Here is a 15,530-nt window from a genome sequence, read left to right on the forward strand (position 1 = left end):
ACCATAGGTATGCATGCCATCCAAATCTTAGTCCACGTTCTTCTAAATTAAGTAAATTTTTATTCTTGAATTGTATCCAATCTCTGAGCCAGCTCATGCAAGCGGCTTCATAGTAAGTTCTCAGGTCTGGTAAATTTAGCCCCCCTCCCTCTTCTGACATCAATTAAATTCTTGTAAGCAATCCTGGCTTTTCTCCCTGTCCAAGCGAATTTCATGATGCTCCTTTCCCATATGTTAAACATTTTGTTCCCTTTAATTATAGGTATGTTCTGAAATAAGATGAGCATTTAGGGGGTGTATCGTCATTTTAGTTATTGCTATCCTGCCCAGCAATGTTAATGGCAACTTCTGCCATTTTTTCAGGTTTTCTATGATTTCTGACCACACATTTCCATAATCGTCTTTAAATAAGTTGATGTTTTTGCTCAAGATCATAATTCCCAGATCTGTGATCTGTGTCTGTGGGAGTAGTATGTAAATTCTCTCCCAGTTGGATTGAGAATTCCCCAAATATCATACATGTCCCACTGGTGTGTTTCTTTCATGAAGAAACCTGGTACTTTACCTTCTTTCTTATCTTTTTGATTCTCTTACTCCTATCTAACTTTGTATCCATAACCCTATTGAAGTTTCCCAACCAGATCATATCTTTCTCACCATTTTCTGCAAGGTATCTCATAAATTTCACATTGTTTGCTATTGGGGGCATACCAATACTAGAAGAACAAAATTGCCCTGAATTAGAACCTTAATTACAAGAATCCTACCCTCCTTATCTGAATAGGTTACCTCCAGGTTCAATTTTTTTCTTAATATAAAATGTAATTCCATTAGTTTTCTTATGGTTTCTTATGGTTTCTTGTTCCAATAGGTGAATATCTCCCTCTATTATGTGAGATTCCACTAAACAGACTATGTCAGACTTAACTTTCTTCACAAAACGGAGTACTCTTTTGCACTTTGACTATTTAGACCATTCTTGTTACAGGAAATAATATTCAAAAATGTGGTGCATATTTTACCAATGCATTTTATCATTACTCTGCTTTCATGATTGGTCTGATGATGACATGTGGGAGAACAACCCTTGATGCTGAGGGTCTCTGCCTTCACTCTTGTGCCATGTCTCCTACAGGAGTAGACAGCCTTGTCATACTAAGATCAAACCAAGCATCAGCACCATCATCATCATTCATTAATTTTATCATGGTATCTGTAGAGATGGAATGCCCAATGCCAAATTCAACACTGTGGAACTATTATTGCCCAAAGAAAGAGAAACACAGTATCTGTAAGAATTTGTGCTTCAGATTTCAGAAGCAGAGGGAACACAACACTGAAGAATCTGTAAAATATGGCAGATTTAGGAAACCTGCTTGTTTCATTTTGTTCATATCTTGGTTAGGTTAGTAATTATACTTTTGAAAATATATCTTCATCAGAAAGACCAGGAGAACATATATACAGGAATATATTAAAACGGTATGCTAAAAAATAAGAACTAAGTGATAAACATAATATAACAAAGATGCTGGAGATTAGTCTATATACTCATGTATAAGTCTAGAAATGTTAGTCAAAAAATCATTTCCAAAAATCTGGGTGGATTTACCCATGGGTCGGTTTAAGAACTGTGCCTTACCTTTTGCCAAAAATAAGAACCATTCCATGAATAGAGGGCAAAATGCAAGAGTTTAGTCCATCCTAAAAAAGGTAAAGGTTTTCCCCTGACGTTAAGTCCAGTCATGTCTGACTCTGGGGTGTGGTGCTCATCTCCATTTCTAAGCCGAAGAGCCGGCGCTGTCCGTAATCACCTCCAAGGTCATGTGGCTGGCATGACTGCATGGAGCGCCGTTATCTTCCCACCGGAGCGGTACCTATTGATCTACTCACATTGGCATGTTTTCAAACTGCTAAGTTAGCAGGAGCTGGAGCTAACAGCGGCCGCTCACGCCGCTCCCGGGACTTGAACCTGGGACCTTTCGGTCTGCAGCTCAGTGCTTTAACGCACTTTGCCACCGGGGCTCAGTCCATCCTAGGAGAAGCTAAGAGAAGTACTGGTCCCCTCTAATCTCTCTACCATTGTGTCACTTCTGACCATTTTGAATGGCTGGGTGGGGAAATGATAGTAGGGATCAGAGGTGACTAGATTCCGGAGGCGACATTGGTGCTTTCCCCTCTACATGGAATGTATTTTGACTTATCCACAGGTCATATCAGAATCCATAATTTGGGCCTAGAACCTACCCTTGACATGTAGTTGACTTATACGTGAATATATATGGTATCCTTGATTTAGTTGATTTTAAATCATAGACCACGTTTATACAGACTTTCAAGATGGACTACAAACGGTTGACAATTGTACAATATCAAGACAAATTCATGTGGTAGAAACAAATATGATAGAAGCAGAGAATCATTTTAAACCAGAAAAACCAACAGACAAAATCTTGATTGCCTGATTATTGTATCTAGCTTGAGGTGAACAGGCCTAATCCAAACTTGATAAACAATATGTGCACTGGATTGGTTCTTTCTACTGTCTGAATGCTGTGATGCAATTATTGAATCAAAACTTAACAAAGTGTATATTTTCAATTTAAATTTAGAAAACCATGCTTAGAGACAATATACCCTGAGAAATCTGCATTTTCCATGGGATTCAGAATGTTCATTCAATTCCCAAATAGCAAAACTGTCAAATATGTCAAAATTGATAAGTATATTGTCATGTCATTATGCAATGAACAAATTTAAATGAGTAGATAATAGTCTCTATAAACAAATTATTCTGACATTTAAATAACCTTCACTTTCAAATTATTGAATTTGAACAATATAAGTGAGCATTGGTATGGGGCTCTAGTATTGTTTGAAATACTCATCGGATTAACATTAAAGATGTTTTTCTTTTGCAGTTTACTAAGCTTGTCAATATGACTGAAAGCAATTGTTTGTTCTGTCAATGGCTATTTAAAAGATGTATTATGTAAAAATTATCTTTCATGCATTACAAATAGTCCTCTGATGCTAAAAGAAAGCTAAGGAAGTCTACAACCAAAATCATTATTTCTACCAATAGTGATCTGAATCTTTCTGTGGCCAACCACCTAACATGCACAAGTTCTACCCACCTACACACACAAGGTAACTAAGAAAAAAGGGAGGCATACCAAGCATTCCTACAATTATTAAACAGCACGATATGATAAGAACTTACAGGTAGAGTGGAGAGCATGACAATGAAATGGGAGAGGAGAACAAAATACCTAGGAATGGAAGAGCAACTATAGGTATTAAAAAGAACCATCATTATATAGTGCTCTGAGTGTTGGACTATGATTCTGGAGACCAGGATTTGAATTCCTGCTTACCCATGGAAACCCACTGAGTGGGCAAGTCCCACTGTCTTGAGCAAGTCACACTCCCCTAGCCTCATATGACAAAGGCAAACTCTTCCGAACAAATTTTGCCAAAAAAAACCCCATGATAGGTTGTCATAAATCAGAAACAACTTGAAGGCACCCAACAGCAACAAAAAGGACAACAACAGAGATAAATAGCTCATTATTTAAAGAAGTACTGTATTTACGTGATTCTAACGCACATCTTTTTTGGCTAAATGGCTCTGCCAAAATTGGGGTGTGCATTAGATTTGTGTAATGTGGTAATGGACCTCCCTACTTGCCTCAATACGTGGCCTCCTTGGCTTCCTGAGGCCGCCGCCTCCCCAGGGCCAGCTCCCTTACCAGTCACAGGCCCCAGAAGTCAAGGAGGAAGTGGCGAGGGAGGCCGTGAAGTCAGAGGAGGAGCAGCCTCCTTGGCTTGCCAGGGCTGCAACCTTACCAGGACAGGTTCCCTCACTGGCTGCCATCTGCAGGCCCCAGGAGCCAAGGAGAAAAAGGAGAAGGCAGAGAAGGAGCAACAATACAGAAAAGGGATTCCCCAAAATGCACAGCCAAGAGGCCACTATAACCAGAAATGTAATCTAATAATATAAACGATAAGACAGTATTTCCTATATATGCTATTGTCATAGAACATTCAATGTACAAGGATGATAGAGATAAAAAATATACTAAATGCTTCAAAAAACACATCTCTAAACCAAAATATAATCAATGTGTTACAAACACACATATATTCATAGAAAGCAGAACTCTTATATTAAGGGTTTGTGAGTTCAATGACAACCAGAGTTCATGTTCCACATGGAGGACTGTATAAATCACTAATTGTAAGTCCAAATCTATATGTCCAAGTTAGTGAATTCTTTTTTTAAAAAATCAAATGTTTTAAACAAATTCAAGGTTTGTCACCATCCACGAGCGGTTTCGACTGTATAGTCTTCCTCAGGTGGTAGTTTATGAAGGTATGGAAAACCTAGAATAGTCCATTTTCCAAATTGGTTTGTAATCTGGATCTTCAGATGTTCATGGGAAGCTGGAAGATTGGCCTTTGCCGTCCAGCTCATGGCCATGCTTCCCTAGAGATAGTGTAGGCAGCATCTCTCTTATGAGGCATCTACACTGTAGAATTAATGCAGGTTGACCTAACTAACTGCCATGGCTCAATGCTATGGAATCGCGGGAGTTGAAGTTGTACAAGGTCTTTGGCCTTTTATGTCAAAGAGTGCTAGTGCATCACCAAACTGCAGATCCCAAGATTCTGTGGCATCAAGCCATGGCAGTTAAATTGATGCCAAATTCCATTAATTCTACAGTGTAGATGTACCCTCAGTTCTCTATTAATCCTCAAGTCACTCTTGCATACCTCCTGTTACTGTGTTTTACAACCTTTGGAAGCTTTCACAGACAGCCTCACTTGAATGACTGTCTCTCCCAATAATAGCAACAACAAAAAATCCAGCACATTATGAAAAGGTACACTTCCCCTTAACATCCATTTTCATGGCCTGCCAGAATAACAAAGTCTTCACTTGTCTATAAAACAAAATAGTAAGGAGGATGCTGGTCTAGTTTTTCTGGTAAGAGAATCCAGAGCCTGGGAACAGCCACCAAGGTACCTATGTTCACACCAAGTGTACAAATAAAGGTGCATCCACCCAGCAATAATTTGTGGTGGAGAAACAGAATGCAGTGGCTACAAAAGCGGACTGGATAAACATATGTATTTGAAAAGGTACAGAAGGAACTATCTCATTGTCTGACTTATCTGACACTGAGAAGCTATTTTCAAAATGAAGGGGGGAAAGATGGAACAGATTGGTGTCAACACTGTCAACATTAAAAAGTAATATTATAACGTAGCTGGGATTAGACAAGTATATTCAACACACAAAAACCTGATAGCACCTAAAACAGGTTAATGAGCATGCCCAATAAAAGTAAAATGCTTGGGGGAAAGTAATAATGGGAACAAATGGTAATGCAACAGAGTGTCTTAGACCTTCTTCAGAAACAGGAAATTCAAGAATGTAATTTAGGCTGGTTATTGTAGTACTAACAAGTAGTATTTTCCCCATCATTGCCTTTTTACTGTCAAATTATGGAAGGTGTTATTTGCTTATTTAATATTTATGAGCATGAAGGCATGATAAAGTCTATAAAATCAAAAGTGAGGCATATAGTCCTATTCTGTGCTTCTCTTCCTATCTCTACAAATATTGATTCCACGATATGTTACTTCATATTATTGAATTTAAACAGAAATGTCAGAATTTGGCTGCGAGTGGGGGGGGGGGGGGGAGTGAGTATGGACAAAGCAACCACATATAGTATATTCCCAAGGATTTGGCATCCATTACTTAGCCAATGTACAGACCTAAAGATAAGCACTCCTGAGACTTGACCAGGCTTAATCTGAATAATGGAGATATCATAACTTCCTGCCCTGCCCTACCCAATTAGTATTTCAGGCCTTTTCCTGATATAAGATAAGTCTATCTGGGATGAATATTTCATACCCAGTCCTTGAAAATTAAATGACATTTGAATGACTTTTGGCATGTCAGCACGTGCTGTAACAGAAGAACAGTGCAATCTATCACTAGCTTCTGTGTGAGAAATTTTATAGCTAAGATCAGAATCTTTTATGACAACCAAGGCAAAATGTCATAGGAACATATGAGTCATGATTAAAAAATAAAAATCAATAAATTGAGTTCCTTTATCCTAACTTTTTACTCCCTATCTTATTTTTTATACAACTCTAGATTAGAGTTTCTTTATATTCAGAAAAGGCTGATAAACATCTGTCCTGAAAAACAAAACCAGAAAAGAACATTATGCACTAAGAAGCAAACACATATTTCTTTCAATAGTCAAGGTTTAAAGAGTAACATCACAACAGCTGCAAAGGCACATCTAACAGCTTTCCTTTTGTGCCATGATTTTAACAATCCACTCCATTGTTACTTTTTGTATTCAAGGACAGCTTACTTTCATGCAAATCTGCATCCCGTTATGCATAAAGAGTATTTTTAATTGTGCTGAAACAACTGCAAATTTAATTAAAGTTTGCCATTCGAAGCATAAAATAGATTAAAGAAAATGCTGACACAAGAAAAATAAATATTTAGCTCTGAATTTATTTTTAATCCAAACATAAAAATAACTGTGGGTCTAATTACAATTTCATGGCAAATGTCAGATGAAACATGTGTTCTCAATTTTCTCTTCAGTTCCTTCAAACTACATTAAGTTTTTTATGCAGTAGTTTTCATACACAACTTTTTTCTGTTGTTTAGATATAGTTTGCTTTACACAAAGGCTGCGTGTTTTCACACCCTTATGTGGAACTAAGCCTAATTGAATAAATTGATCTAACTTCATAGTAGACAGTGTGAATTCCTCATTTATAAAGTGTGACTAGAGAAAGGAAGGGATGAGTACTATTTTCTAATAATTCACCTTTAAAGAGTCTTAAGCCCGCAAAATATTCCATTTAACTTTTTTTTTCAACTTGGTATCATTTATCAGTCAACCAACAAAACTGGCTGATTTAGTATGAGATTATGTGATGCTGCTGAATTTGATCAGTTAAGGTATTTAAAACAAAACTAATTCTTTTAAAAAAAAGCTTTATCACACTCTTTGGAAGCATTTCCTTTTGCAGACTTAACAGAAATGGGAGATGACAAACGTAATCACATTACGAGACCAGAGAATGCTAGGCTGGTGGACTGATCATACAGCAGAGTCTTGGCAAAATAACAAATGGGTACTAAAAGTCTGAAAACTGTCTCACCTGTTCTCTTTTCTGATATCTTTTGGACAATAAGTCAGTTTTTCTAGTACACAGTGTAGTCATCATTTTATACAAGCACCATTTTGCCTTTCATGACCTCAAAATTTGTTGCTAAAATTAGTCAGCAGTAAAATTCTTGTGGGGCAGATTCTCATTTTCTGAGGTGATCTCAGACTACAATAGCAATGCACATTACTGTTGTAAGGCCAAGGTCATCAGCATATATAAAGCTCTTTGTGAGTGGTGGCTGTGGCTGATCGTTCGTGAAGATGTTAAACAAGGTCGGTGCAAGAACGCTTCCTTGGGCTAAACCATTATTTTCCCTCCTCCATCTACTTTTCCTTCCCTGAAACTCCACATACAAGCTGAGGTTTTCCAGGAGGGTCTGGACAGTTTTTGTAAAGTCAAAGTCCCAGGTAATATGGTAGACTTTATGCAGCATTTTTCTATATTGCACCGTGTCATAGGCTGCCGTAAGGTCCACAAAAACTGTTCCCGTAATGCAGCCTTTCTCATAGCCTTTCTCGATATGCTCAATCAGATGAAGAATTTGACCTGTAGTTTTTCCCTGGTCGGAAACCTGCTTGTTGTGCAATAAGCTTAGGTTCAATGACAGGTCCTAATTGATTTAATAGCATCCTCTCATAGACTTTATATAGATTACATAACAGGGAGATTGGTCAGTAGTTCCTGGTATTGGAGGCATCTTTACCAGGTTTTAAAATGGCAATGATCTTAGTTTTCCTCCATGCTCTGGGAATCTGTTTGTGTGCCAAGCATTGATTGTAGAATTTCAAAAGCCAGTTTTCAGCTTTGGGCCCCAAGTGTTTGATTTACTCCATCATTAAGTCATCTAGGCCAGGTGCTTTACCAGTTTTACATCGCTTGATGGCTTCTCTGAGTTCTTTCAGGTTTAGAGGAGATGACAACTGGTGGGTTTCAAGTTCTGGCACCCTGTTGATTTTCATCTTTACTCTGCTGCAGTTGGTTTTCCCATTCTGAATTAGCTGGTGAGCTATCTGGTCTAGTGTTATGTTTGCATGTCCATGGTTGACCAGAGGGTCACTATCCAGGCATCTCAACAATTGCCAGGCTTTTCGGCTACTCTTGGACATGTCAAGGTTCTCAAGCAGTTCTATCCAGCGGGCTTTTTTAGCATTAGCTATGGCTCTAGATAGTTTTTGGCCTGCTTCTATAGTCACATCACTGTATGGATTCTCTTGAAATAGTCTGAGATATTCCTGTAGCTGATTTAGCAATTCTTCATTTAGGCCTGGTAAGTAGCTTGTGTGACATCCTCTAGGGATCGAGAGACTTGAGGATCTTTTCACAGCTTCTACAAACAGGTCATAATTTTCTGTAGAAGGTTCTATATCAGAAATAGCTGCTTTCAAGGTCTCTATAAACTTTGTCCAGTTAGCTTTATTGAAGTTATATCTTCTGCGGAATGGGACACTTTTTGGTCTTACAACTGCATATGCTACGCAGCATATTGGTCTGTGTTGAGTATTAGGTATCGGGTTTAATACCCTTTTAATGCATTGGTGGATTATGCTTTCATTTACAAAAATCAGATCAGGGTTATAAACACGCTTCCATCGGCTGCTATGAAATGATGGTGGTAATTTACTATCATGAAGGAGGTTCATTCTACTATTGTCGGCCCATGTTAGAACTGCTTCACCATTTCTATAATCTTCGTCATAGCCCCAGACACAGCTGTGGCTATTGAACTCTCCCACAATAAAATGGGCTTCATGATTGTGACACAAGTCTGTCCATGCGAAGCAGGTGGACATAGCACTGAATGAAACATGCAGAATAATCTCAGGATGCCTTAAACCTACACCTGTTGATAAACTCTATAAGCTAGCTGGCATTGCCCCTCCTGACGTGCGACGGGAGGTTGCTGCTAACTGTGAGAGAAATAAGGTTGAACATTGTGAAAGCCACCCACTGCATGACTATCAGCCTCCTCCCAGTAGACTCAGGTCAAGGAGGAGCTTCATGAGAACCACCACTCCTCTTGATGTCCCCCCAGCAACAGCAAGGATGTCCCTCTGGGCAGCTAAACCAGGCAATCCCAACTGGATGCCCCTCCCCCCATGAGGGTCTGCCTCCAGGGGCAAACCAAGAATGGACAACTTGGAAGTCCCTAAATAGACTGAGATGCGGAGTGGGCAGATCAAAAGACAACCTGGCAAGATGGCACTACCTGGAGGAATCCTCCATCCTGTGTGACTGTGGAGCTGAACAAACAACATATGTATGCTTGCCCACAATGCCCTGCTTCATGCACGGAGGAGGAGTTGTTTAAAGCTACGGACAATGCGATTGCTGTTGCCCGCTTTTGGTCCAAAACTATTTAGCTGTTTGTGATTCCTTTATTTTATCACTTTTTAACTTATTTATTATGCAATGCTTTTGACACGAAATAAATAAATAATTCTTGCCTGAGCAAAAAAACAAAATGACACCTCCCACGCAGAATTCCAAAGTTCACCACAATGCCAGTTAAATCTTTTTTAACACCAACATTTTTGATGGTACCTGGAAGTAACAGGATAGTTAAGGGCAACTATACTCAAAGTGGACTGAAACCAATGCCTGTGATATTGGCTCTTGTTTCCTGGCACATTTGCAGGAAAAAAGATACAGTAATTGTTGTTATTGGCAAATTTGTCCTTGGCGAATTAGACAAAAGTATTTTCTAGTTCCCTCCATAGGATAGCACTAAAGTACTGTCTTAAGGAATTCAGATCGGGTTATGCGATACACAGTATTCTATCCACCCCATACCAGCTGTAGCCTGTGAGATACCCAACCCTGCCACAACGCCTCCAAACTTTGAAATTCAGACCAACTACTAATCTCAAGACCAAATTAGCTGTGATTGATACCAGATTAACATAATTTGCAATTGTTTAAAATATGTAAATAGGTAGAATGGGAAGACCAACCCAAAGCCCTGGAAAGATAAGTACCTTTTGTCCACTGACGTGCTCTCGATATGAATTACTCCCTTATACCTATTATTTGCATTTGTAGGCAATGTTCCAATGCCTAATGGTGTTTTTTCAAGAATAAACGTACCAGACAACATTGTCAAAACAAGAAAAAATATACTTTGCAGCAATATGTAAGATTATAAAACCCTCCCCGTCTTTTATTGTTGATTCAAATAGTAATAATAACCTTTTTGTTATTTCAAAGAACAACTGTTTTAAAATCTCAGCGTTTGCTGCCTTATTCACAAATGTGATAGAAATTATTCTTGGTCCTTTCAAAAGCAACAACTCTTTTTATGCACATTTCATACAAAAGAAAACATCTGTAATGTGTTGATGTTCCATATATATTTCTGTACCAAACAAAAATATGTACATAATGACTTCAATTGTTAGATTTTTCTCTTAAGGCCAGACTACATATGAAATTGATGTCTGCAACTTTCAGGATATGCTTTAAAAAGAAAATGAATGAAATAGGAACCAATGGGGTTTGGAATCGACTGATGAGTTAACCCCCATAACATTTCCCCAGTTGAAGTGTCGATTCGCCCTATAGACAAATATTTGCAGATACTATAGAATACTTGGATTGAGATCCACAAGGAGTTACTTTTGGACATACTTTTGTTGACCGCCAATGGAGGAGAGCCAGTATTGAAGTCAGATGCATTGTGGCATAAAACCATGTGTTTGAAGCTGAAATTCTGTTTACTCCAGTGGTTCTCAACCTGTGGGTCTTAGGGTGTTTTGGCCTACAACTCCCAGAAATCCCAGGCAGTTTAACAGCTGTTAGGACTGCTGGGAGTTAAAGGCCAAAACATCTGGGGACCCACAGGTTGAGAATCATTTATTAGGTGGACAGATACATTAGGCCATTTGGTACAGATAGGCCACAACAACTAATTAGGACTTTTGGAAAAGTTGAGCTGAAGCGATGAGAGTATTTTGACTGAAGAATTGGAGGAGGATCTAGTATCTGCAGTGATGAGTGCTGAGGATGGTGACAGGGAGTCTGCATCAATAAAGCATATTTCAACAGAACCTTCTGACACGAACACCATACATACAAGTTCAGACAACTGGTCATGAGAAAGTGGGTTTGAACATATCAGGTGGCCAAGCATCCAAGGAGCTGGTATAAGGGAAGTGGATCAGACAGGCTTCCTATGCAACCCATGTTGAATCTAGGGCAATTCCATGTACCTACTTGACTTCTGTCCAAGGAACCAATCCCTCATAGTGTTTTTATGAGGATCTGTGGCATATACATTAGCACAGCAGTAGCAGATATAGTGCAGTCCCTCATTGTGCTGTTTCATATAGGGAATGCATGCTTCCATTTGGGGACCACTTATTATAATCTACTAGAAACAAAGATTTTCCTGCATGATAGGGGGTTGGACTAGATGGCCCATGTGGTCCCTTCCAACTCTATTATTCTGATATAATTTATAGATCCTATTTGGATTTTGCTGATCTAGCCTGGTTAATTTACGACAATGTATTCTGAATGAGATCAGCAATTGACCCCACCCTCAAGTGGGATCATACGCAATTACAGTTGTGGGTGCAAATTAAAACACCTGCTCAGTCAACTCAAGCTGAGAGGACACATAGCAGTCATATTATCCAAAAAAGCATGGGGTCGGATTAGCTATAAGCAGCAGATGGCTACAGATCAGCAGCACAGGAGGTGCACCTTTCAAAAGAGACATGGTTGAATTAAATTAGATCAGTTGGAGAATCTTTTGAAGTTTTAAACTGACTAAGTTAGCTGCGTGTTTAGGTGGGGCTTTTGAATCCCATTTCAAGGAACCTGGAGTCATTTCAGGTCCAGGAATTTACATTCTGTGGTTGTAAGCGTTACACTACTGCAAAAGCCACATACTGACACAAAAACACAGATTTATACTACTCTAAAAAGATGTACTCTGAAAGTAAAAAATGAATAGCACTCATTAGAGAATTATACATACACATTATCAGTCCAAATCAAGTTCATTCAAACTCATCTAGAACAAACCAAAAATGAATCCAAAAAGCAAAAGAAAGTAAGGCTTTGATCCTATCTCATTGCCACATAATATCAATATCAAAGCAGGGAAAATATTTTTTTCTCTCTTTCAACCATAGACTGGTTACATATAGTAATATGTATTCTAGTAGTTCCTTTTCCAACTGCTTTCTTACCTGTTTGATGTCATATGCAAGGAGAACATACTTTAAATCTGGAGATACTGAATATCTTGAGGCTTTAAAGGTTACCTATGAAGAAAGCACAGCATTGGACATTTTGTTAGATAAAATGTACTTTGCCTTGGACATTTCAAAAGACATAACAGTAATGAATTCATGGATTGTGTTTTTAACTTATGATTATGTTGGACTTGTCCCCATGTGAGCCGCCCCAAGTCCCTTCAGGGAGATGGAGGTAAGAAACAAAAATAAAGTTGTTGTTGTTGTTGTTGTTATATGAATCAGTGGTCATTACATTGGATAGACCACATCAGCTCTAGATTATTAAATATGGTTTTGTGGGCAAGCAGATGGCGACTACTGGATGGTATGTTCTGTATCAGAAACTAGAGCTGATGTGGTCTATCCAATGCAATTTTCTGAATCAGCCCCCAATAACCAAACCGAATCTAAAGTTGACCAAAAACGGATTCATAACCCTTTTGGTACTAATGTTGGAGAGTGGGCCCTGGTCAAAGTGGGCCCTGGTCAAAAAAAGGTTGGGAACCACTGTTTTAAAGGATAAAATTAGTCAAAATCTAAAAATTTGGGAGGGTATCAAAAGTTAATGAAATGCCCAGACAATCAGTTGACCAATAAAAGAAATAAAAACCATTGCATGGAAGCAAATCTTTCAGCATACCCAGGGAAACTGTAATAATAGCAGTTTATATTTTCATATAGATATGGTGTCAAAAATATTATGGTACATCAAAAAATATCAGTTATTTAAATCTTTTGGCGTTTACTTTTGGCAGAAACAAATTATTTTACAGGAGAAGTGAGCATCATCCCTAAGGGGAAAAAACAGATACAGAAGAGAGGAGTTCTATTCTATTTTCTTCCTGAACCAAACATTTCAAAGACCACTTTTTTTTTTAGAAAAGATTTAGAATCTTCAGTCATGTGGCAGATATAATGGAGGAGAAAGAAGCATGATCATCCTAATAACACTTTGCTTCTAGATAAAAATACATGACACCCAATTGAATTTAAGCCTATGATTTCATCAAGAGGTAATGGTGGTGTCAGAATGAATTTAATGAATCTGATTTAGAGAAGGATACTTGAAGGAACAGAACCACTGAAGGGAATTATTTTGTGTATATCTGAAGACACTTCCTATCTAAAGAGCCAGGCTGCCAATAAAGAGGCATTTCAAAAATTCAGGAAAGCCGAGAAGAATATTTCTCTGTAGACAAAATGCTAGCACTGGAACTTAAAAAGTAACATATAAAGGGAAATATTAATATTCAGACATACACTGCTGTTCCTTTTTTCATTAAATAATGAAAAATTATGAAAAAACAATGGGATATTTTTAAGAGGGTACTGGCAGGTGATTTGAACATTTAGTCCTCTAACTACCATATGCACTCATGTATAAATAGACCTCATGTGTAGGTCAAGGACAGGTTTGGGGGGGCAAAATTATGCATTTTGATATGACATGTAGATAAGTCAGGATCATTCCATGAAGAGGGGAAAGCACCAATGCCAACTCAAGAAGGCAGCCATCACCACTATCATTCCCCACCCACGTAATCAAAAAGGCCAGATGTGGGACCACGACAGAGAGAGTAAAGGCAATTAGTGCTTCCAAGGATGGAGTAAGCCCTTGCCTTTCATCTCTCTTCGCAGAGAAGGGAAAGGCTGCTTTTTTTTTTTATCAAAGTTAAGGTACAGTACTCATACTGACTCATTGTGACCTCTTCCCTCAACTCTGTCACACTGAAATACAGATCCCCCACATTGCAACAGATGTCGTTTGCTCTTCATTAGAAGGGAACAATTGTGTCACCTACTCGTACCTGTCCCCTTTCTCCAGTTATTCACCTTCTTTATCAGTAAGTCGCTTAACATCATCTTAAAGCATATTTCATGCCACACTTTCTTTTTCCAAATATGACAGCAGCATATGGTTTTCCTTCCAGCATTGGTTTACCTTTTAAAATAGTAGGCTCCTTGTCAGAAGTGGGATATGGATAGAATAGAACAGAATTGACCAGCCTTAGTTTCTATTTCTCACTCCCAGAAGAGGTGGTGTTTATTGCAAACAATACCTTGAGGGGAAATAACAGCTAGAGGTACTGATAGAGAAAATTTTGACACCCATCTCCTAATATGATGCTCAAATATACTTTTTCAAAAAGAAAATAAATGCATTAAGATAATTTGCTTTTTAAAAAAAATGTTAATGGGTAAAATGTAATCTTTAATATAACGTATAAGATGGCCCTTGTGTAACTTTTAAACATTATCTTCTATAAACATAATAGAAGACAGAGGCCATCCTTTACTGTATGTATACATCAACATGTAATTTGAACCAGGCATTGCATTCTGATACAGCTTTGGCATCTCAGTATAAAACACATAGAATAATGATACTCTTGGTATTTTTTTTAACACAAATAATAATTACAAATCTTGGAACACAATTACACTAACAAGAAACACCCACCTAATCCAAAAATATAAATGTTAAGAACTGTAATATAGTTTGTTGTCAATCATATTATACCTTGAATACTGAGTAAATTGATTCTAAAGAGGACATTGGATGACAATAAAGTGCTTATTTATGAATTACTGATGTATTTAGGTTACTGTTTTGAGAAAGGCTGCTATAATGAACTATCAAGAGTCACAACGCCAGATAAAACCAAACAAAACCCCTAAAATCATTCTCTGAATATTGTCTAAATGAGGTGTGGGAATCATGTAGCCTACCATGTTACTAAAGTCAGCCAAAGTTGCTAATGGCGCTTATGGTTTTCTACCCCTGTATTCCAACCCCCCCCCCCCAAAGGTTTTTGGAAGTCAGTCTGAGACAACTCCCATTATTCCTACCCCCCCCCCCATTCTTATCAATTCTTTTGCATGTGAAAACTATCTTCATTTACAGCCAGAAGATGTCTGGCTGTAAGTCCAGCTCCAGCTCCATGCAGGGACATGAGAGAAGCCTCCCACAAGGATGGTATCTATCTATCTATCTATCTATCTATCTATCTATCTATCTATCTATCTATCTATCTATCTATCTATCTATCTAAATGTTCTGATAGTTTT

General features: G+C 38.1%; 1 protein-coding gene across 3 annotated transcripts in view; it reads right to left on the reverse strand.

Annotated features, from left to right (window-relative positions):
• Positions 1-15,530, reverse strand: part of dpp10 (dipeptidyl peptidase like 10) — a 798,815-nt gene that overhangs the window by 200,310 nt on the left and 582,975 nt on the right. For all 3 annotated transcript variants that reach the window (XM_008109652.3, XM_003214894.4, XM_008109657.3), the window contains exon 5: positions 12,414-12,488. In XM_008109652.3, coding sequence (XP_008107859.1) covers positions 12,414-12,488 — 75 coding nt within the window. The remainder of the gene's footprint in view (positions 1-12,413; positions 12,489-15,530) is intronic.

Source organism: Anolis carolinensis, chromosome 1, assembly GCF_035594765.1.
Source record: "Anolis carolinensis isolate JA03-04 chromosome 1, rAnoCar3.1.pri, whole genome shotgun sequence".
Classification (NCBI taxonomy): domain Eukaryota; kingdom Metazoa; phylum Chordata; class Lepidosauria; order Squamata; family Dactyloidae; genus Anolis; species Anolis carolinensis.